Source organism: Teleopsis dalmanni, chromosome 2, assembly GCF_002237135.1.
Source record: "Teleopsis dalmanni isolate 2A chromosome 2, ASM223713v2, whole genome shotgun sequence".
In the NCBI taxonomy this organism is placed as follows: Eukaryota; Metazoa; Arthropoda; class Insecta; order Diptera; family Diopsidae; genus Teleopsis; species Teleopsis dalmanni.
This window is the reverse complement of record NC_051847.1, coordinates 59698036-59705466: the sequence shown is the minus strand read 5'-3', so window position 1 is coordinate 59705466 and position 7431 is coordinate 59698036. Positions and strand designations below refer to the sequence as shown.

At 32.3% G+C, this 7431-nt stretch overlaps 1 protein-coding gene across 1 annotated transcript; it reads left to right on the top strand.

Annotated features, from left to right (window-relative positions):
- Nucleotides 1-4199: 4199 nt before the first annotated feature.
- Nucleotides 4200-5404, top strand: LOC119683029. Its single transcript, XM_038096625.1, has 3 exons — nucleotides 4200-4902; nucleotides 4962-5158; nucleotides 5274-5404. The coding sequence occupies exons 1-3, from the start codon at nucleotides 4217-4219 to the stop codon at nucleotides 5366-5368; spliced, it is 978 nt and encodes a 325-aa protein (XP_037952553.1). The 5' UTR covers nucleotides 4200-4216; the 3' UTR covers nucleotides 5369-5404.
- Nucleotides 5405-7431: the final 2027 nt, after the last annotated feature.

Here is a 7431-nt window from a genome sequence, read left to right as displayed (position 1 = left end):
GAATATGGGGATGAAGTAGTTATATGGTTGAGAAAATAAATTTAAAAAATAAAGTAAAAAAATTAAAACTACAATTTTAAAATTTTTCTGAATATTCATTCATTCACAAAGTAATGAGTAAATCTATATGCTTGCTTCTTATTCTTAAACTTAACTCTTCAATTTGTTTTGTTAAGAAATATGTGCTGGAATAATTATTATTAAAAAAAGAAAAAATTCTGAATGTTCAATTCTGAACTGCTAATATTGACACAATGATTAATCAAATAGTAAGTTTGTTTCAGTATTTTCCCATCTCTTTGCTTACCAAATAAAAATTACAGAACAAAAATTTTGATATCAAAACGAAATTTATCGGCACATCGTCTCTTATTCTTTTTACATAAATTAATTGCTCCGCATATGGAAAATATCATTCCGAAATAGAACTGATAAGAGATGCACAAAATTATTTTAAAATTTTAATATTAACTGATAAGAATTTTGGAAGTAAATAAGGGTTACCATACAAGCATCGTCCGTTGAAATGATTTAAAGTGACAGCCTTTTCGACAAAAAAGTTAACAATTTCGTTGCTATGTTGTTTTATATATATTAAGTTTTCAATTAGGTCCATTAAGTTTTCTTCTTTTTTGTTCTCTCTTTTCTTTTTTATTGTTCTTACTTTTCTTCTTTCTTGCTCTTCCTTTCTCCATCTTCTTTTCAACCTTTTATTCTTTTATTATAGTTATTGTGAATATTTTTCTCTAAGCAACATAAATATCAAATCTTCTTCTTTTCATTAATAACCAACAACACAAATCAATTATATACAGGTACGAATATAGGTCTGCAATATACAGGGTGGCTGACAAAAGTTGCAGCAAACTTCCCACCGATCTAGCTGTCAAACCAGTAATGACAAAAAGGTCAAAAGGAATTCATTGACAGTTCATTGTCTTGTTTACAATCGTAAAAAGGCATATTGATTGTTGTGTCGTGGAAGAGAAGTTGAAATGTGATAGTGTGATTGCTTTGTATTTTGATTGAAAAACACAAGTGGCTATCATTCTAGCCCTCCAACATTTAAATGGTGGCTCGACACCGTAATACTGATAGCGTTGGCCGACGCCCATGAAGGGGACCAAAAAAAAACAGTAACAACACCAGACATGATTCGTAAATTGAAGAAGGGAATTGAGCGAAATCCACGCTGTAGCTGCAATCAAATGGCAAAAAAACGACCTCAGACTAAAGCCATTGAAGTTCAACAAAATGCATGTTCTCATTGCTGAACAAAAAAAGTTGGAGTCGAAGGGGCCAAAATGTTATTTCTTTTGACTGAAAGTGGTGAGTTGCTTAATTTGGTTTTTCTATTGAGTCATCATTCGCAATTGAGTACGTAAACAAACAAAATGATCGTGTTTATTTGTCAGAGAGGTCAGCTAAAAACTTAATGGCGACCAGAAAGCAGACACTACCATCGGTGGTCCATAACGGCCAATGTTCTCTCTCGGCTCGATTTCATCGACCGTGGGGTAAAAATAATTGCATAAATCTATCGGGAAACTTTGAAGCCCTGGGCAGATGAAGATTTCGATCGCAGGCGTTGGACATTCAAACAGGACTCAGCATCATCTCAAAAAGCTTGCGTCAACCAAGAATGACTGAAAAACAATATTCCATGCTTTATTCTATCAACACAGTGGTCACTGTATTCACCTGATATAAACCATTTAGATTTCTAGGTCTGGGATATTTAAAGAAGTAAGTTTGGCACTAAATAATACCATAATGTTGATCGTCTAAAGCAAGCGCTAAGCCGAAAATGAGCCACAATACCATAACGCCACTTGCGGGAAGCATGCGATAGATTCAATGGCCGTTTGAAAACCATAATTCATGCTAGAGATTAACTTGAAAATTAAAGTTAATTTCGCATATCTTCATTAGATTTAACAAAAATAATAAAATAGAGCGTTTTACTTTGTTACAATTTTCATCAGCAACCCTGTATATATACATTCTGCCAAAGTGATTATTGGTCAAACCAATTGTCAATTTTTTTTTACAGGGTGTTTTATTTTAATAAAATGTGAGTTCGGAAATTTAATCATGTACTTAATTTTCAATTCACGAATTTATCAGTTAACCAATTTAGTCCATTAAATATCTTTTAATTTGCTTCCTGAGATGTTTTTGTACAAAAAAATGTAAGAGAATTGTGATTGTTTCAAATTTAAATGATATAATATCTATAACATCTATATTAAATACTATATGATATCTTCCCTTCTATATGATATCTTTGTTTCTTGAACCCAGGAATAATCTGCAGATCTTTAAATCGAAACACCCTGTAAGTGTAGTTGCGAAAATGAATAAATCAAAATTAAAAATTTGATAACTTAATTCCAAACTAACTACTGTATTAATTTTAATTGTCTCTCGCCATGTTGCGGTACTAAAGGTGCTGTTAGCCCTCGGTAATACTATCCATTGCCATATTGGCGAAACAACCAATCTTATCTTTATAACATCAACTTTATAAAACACTTCAGTTGTTGCTTCCAATAAGTATTAATAAAATGAATATTACTAACAAATGAATTACCAGTAAATAATATAATTATCAATATGAAAATAAAATAAACATTGGCTTTGGGTACAATGTCAATTATAAATATGACTAGTTTATTGTGTAAAAATATACAAAGTTAAAAATAATGGAGAGAAAAATAAAACCTATTAGTAATATGTAGTTTACTATATAAGGATCACTATTTACATTATAATAAAGATGTAATAAAAATATAATAATGATAATAAAACTATAATAATGATTATAAAAATAAAGTATTTTGTCTTTAAAAACGGATTTACTATTTCTTAAGTTATTCTCTTATGTGATCTATGCATTTTTGCATGTGTTCGAACAGTTTTAATATTTTTTCAGTTTTTACTTGAGGCAAATCCAAAGCATGGATTTGGACGCACCAACAGTATCTTCCGCTATCTAAAATCGTTATTCACGCAGTTTATTTTTGAGGTGTAGAAAAAAAGGAACGTTGAGTGTTAAAACATGACTGAATGGCTCATGCTCAAATAATTTAATGTTTTTATGTTTTTTTTATTAAGGCGGCTCCATCATCATTTCGGAGATTTGATGGGCTGTTTTCCAAATAAATAGGATTTCTCATCAAAACTGGCTGGTTTAAGTAGTGATCAATTATGTTATTGGTTAGTAGTAGTTATTTGCATGGGTCCAATTAGAGCTCAAGACAGTGGCAAGTCTTGATGCCATATCCTTCTTAAGATCTGTTTATCCGGTTGTTTGTCTAGACAACAAGGTTTTGAATACATTAATTTGCAAAAGTATCTGAAATTGAAATAATAATAGGAATACGGTTGTGGATAACTACGGCCACAGTTATAGGTGTCTACTATGGTCACTAATCTTATATTACTGTTTAGTTTAGAAATTATATAGCATTAAACGAATTTATATTACTTTATATCGTAAAACTTGATTACATATTTTAATTTATATAGTACTCGTATCCTTTTGTACTGCATATTGGCCATAAATTCGAGTCAATACAAGTTTACATCTCCAATCTGAGATATTTCGTCGTTGTAAGTCATTATAGATCAGTTTAAAAATTGAAATGTATTCATTTTATTAACACTATTGCTTCAGAAATATTTTCTAAAAGTTTCGAAGGACTATAATATTTTTAAATTATTCGGTTTATGACCGAATTCACAAACTATGCTTCCTAATAGTTTGTAAATGGTGACATTGATCAATTGCATCCTTTTATAATTTTTCTGAGTCAAGGTCAAATATTTTGAATGTTGACAGAAAATGTCTGTTGTACTTATCTCTTGACAATATTTCTATGTTGAACTTCACAATCAAAAACAAATTAAACCCCCTCTAAGTTCATTCACTTAAATGTTCTTCACATAAAAATATTAAATTACCGAAATAGGTTTATTTGTTTTGCAATTTATCAAAAAAAATGTCAAAACTATTTTAATAACCAAAAAGCACGACAACAACAACAAAGTTCACTTATCTACAACATTATTTGCTTCTAATTGTGCAATGTCGAACGATGTCACGATAAGCGAGTGAGCGAACATTCACCGGCGCAGTAGGCCTTCTCCCACAATAAAAGGATTGCGCCAGCTAGAAAACGAGCAGTTGACTTTGGGTCTTCAGAACATAAAGATGAAACTATTTACAATTTTGGCAGTGTTGAGTATCGCATCTGGCGCATTCGCAGCAGTAGCGAAACCAACTTGTGGTGGCACCAGCTCTTCGAAGGATACTCAATTGTTGACACCAACAAATCCACCACGCGAGTGTGTTTACCATATCAAAGCCACTAGCAGCTATGTGTGTCAATTACGTATTGATTTCGCTTGGACACTGGGACAACCTTCAGTACCATCCGATGAAAATGATCTTGCCTATGTGGAATGTGTTAATGATTACTTCCAAGTAGGTGACTTGAGATTATGTGGTACTGAAACCAATAATCACATCTATGTGCCATTCAATCGTACTGCTGGTGTGACAGTAGTAGATTTGCAAATTATATTGGCTTCACGTGTTGGTTACACTGGTTTACCAACACCCTCATGGGACATTTCAGTCACACAATTGGAATGCCCAACTGGTGCTTCAGTACGCGATTTAGATTTTGATATGCGATCTGATTTAGAATTTACACCAGAAGCACGTGCCACAATTAAGGATGGTTTCCTTGTAGCCCCACCAGGTTGCTTGCAATACTTCCCATCCAAATCGGGAGTAATCACTTCTTTCAACTATAACAAAGCTACAGGTATATACCCAGGCAATATGAACTATGCTATTTGCTTCCGTCGCGATACTGAAACTACCTCTTTACAGTAAGTATGAAAACTAGGACTCAAGTCTCGTAACATTTTTCAGTAAAAAATTCTTTCAGATTAAGAACTTATCACTTCCAACTTGGTTCTGAAAATGAATCCAAATTAATGTCGTTGGACAATTATTGCTATCCTCAAGTCCGTTCCAGTACCAAGAGCCAAGACTATTTGCTAGTTCCACAAGCACAAATCGAAAATAGCGACATCTTCGCCACTTACTTCTGCGGTGAAAGTTTGGATGGTGCAATAGTACGAAGTAAGTTAAAAGATGACGATATTTCATGACACAATGAAATTTGTTTTGATTTTCACTAAAAATACAACTAAAAGTTTGTAAGTGATTAATTTTAAATAATTTTTTTTTATTCTAGGCACAAACCCAGGACCTCTAATTATGGTATTCAACAGCGATGCAGTTTACAAGAAGACAGAAGCTGGTTTCTATTTCACCTACAAAGTTTTGTAAAGCTTTTTGAACTTTTTATAGAATTAAATATTTTTAAACTTTCACTAAAAATAAAAGCTTTATTTACAAAAGAAAAGTATATTCATTTTCTCGATAAGCTTAAAAGCTGTTTCTACGAAAGAAAGTTATTGAAAGTTATATTCTCAATGAGCTTAAAAGCTTTCTTCAAAAAGAATACATATTTATTTTATGGAATTGCCTCATCTAAAAATGAAAAGCTGCAAATTTTAGAAATCTTTTGATTTGTGAGTATAATAGATTGGGAAAATTAAGCAGGTCAGACACTTCTAAGTATAATATTTTTTAAAGTTATTCCTTGTAACCACTGGCAGTACCATGTTTTTGAAGTGAGTAGTGCTTTCAGAGATTCGGTACTTGCACTCCAACAATGCAGAAATAAGTTATATTACGGTAACCCATCTTTGTATCAACGCATACTTTATATAAAAATGTTGAGATCTAATCATTTTTAAAAATACTGATTATCATAAAAAGTATTTGTTACAGTTTTTAAGCCTTTTGAAATCCATCAAATAAGATTGAGATATATGGTAATAAACCTGGAGATTAATTGATGCCGAAGCAAACAACCTGGCGATATTTGAAAGAAAGATTATGAATAAAGTATTTGGACCAGTATAAAAAAACGAGGAAGATCGCATTAGATATTATGATGACCTCGATCAAATGATAGAAGGTGATGCAATAATCAAACACATAAAAAAGCAACGTTTGAAGTGGACAGGGCACGTCGTGGATGCCAGATGAAAGAGCAGCAGCCAGAATCTTCGAGATTCTGGAGAAATGGAGGAATGTCGTTAAAGAAGTTTAGATCCAACATTAACTGTATAGCCATGGATGATGATGATGATATGGCGCCCAAAGTATAATTCATTCAGGTTCTTTATCATGACGGTTTTCATAGGAGTCGTATATGTAGCATCTGTTCTCAGTTTGTATTCAATTCGTAACTTGGGAAGCAGCTGCAGATCAACTGATTCCATAAGATTTTTGTCCGTAGAATGTCTGGTAATGTAGAAATCAGCTCATATACGATTGAAGAATGATGAGGATTTATATTTTCATAACCACAAAAGATTTATGAATAAAATATGAGTGATAAGACTTTCTTGTGATGAAAGCAACATTAACTAGTCAATTTCCTTGAGCATTAAAAGAAAAATAAATAAATGTGCGGCCTACGAACTTATGCTTTCATGAACTGTAAAATTATTTGAATACCTTTTGTTTGTTATATATGGTAAATCGGCAACAATGTAGATGAGCGGTCTCCTTTGACCGCTTAAGATGAGAAGTTCATGCAGTGTCGTAGCCTGGATTCTACTTAAGTGGGGAATAAAGTAGACATTTTTTAAAGTAGAAATACTTAACTCTAAAACAAAGTTCACTGCAACAATTTGAAAAACTTTGCTTTGAACTTGGTTCAGAAACAAACCATATATCGCAATGGGTTTGGTTTACAAGCCCTAACGCTGCTTCCATTGGTACAAGCTTTCCCGACTATCAATCAATTATGCAGTAGTTGTTTAGTAATGATATTCAATTAATGAAGGGTATTTAAATACGCTTCCTTCTCATATAACAGCAGTTTTCACAAAAATCATCTACATGAGTTTTAATCCCATTACAGTCAAATATAAAAAAGTTGAGAAGCAATTGTGTTATAACCGCTCTTTGTTATAACCGATTTTTAAACATCATCTCGATATCATCTTATTCCCGTTACATGTTAGTTTCTAAGGTAATTTAAAATTTTTTCTTGAAAATAATAAAACGGAACGATTCCAATTTCCAAGTCACACCAATTTGACAAAGAATTTAAGTAAAGTTAGCTACTCCTCGGGAAAAGTTATGGAATCTAGATCCATGCTATTAATCAATGTTGGATGGAAGCGCTGACGTCTTACGCTTCCATACACATACTTCAAATTTCGTGGATGATAACCATGCTTTGACTATGCAGCTAATTCATACCAATGGGTATTAATAGCAACTTTTTACGTTTTATATCAATATAGACTGGTTTTCGAAATATTGTACTT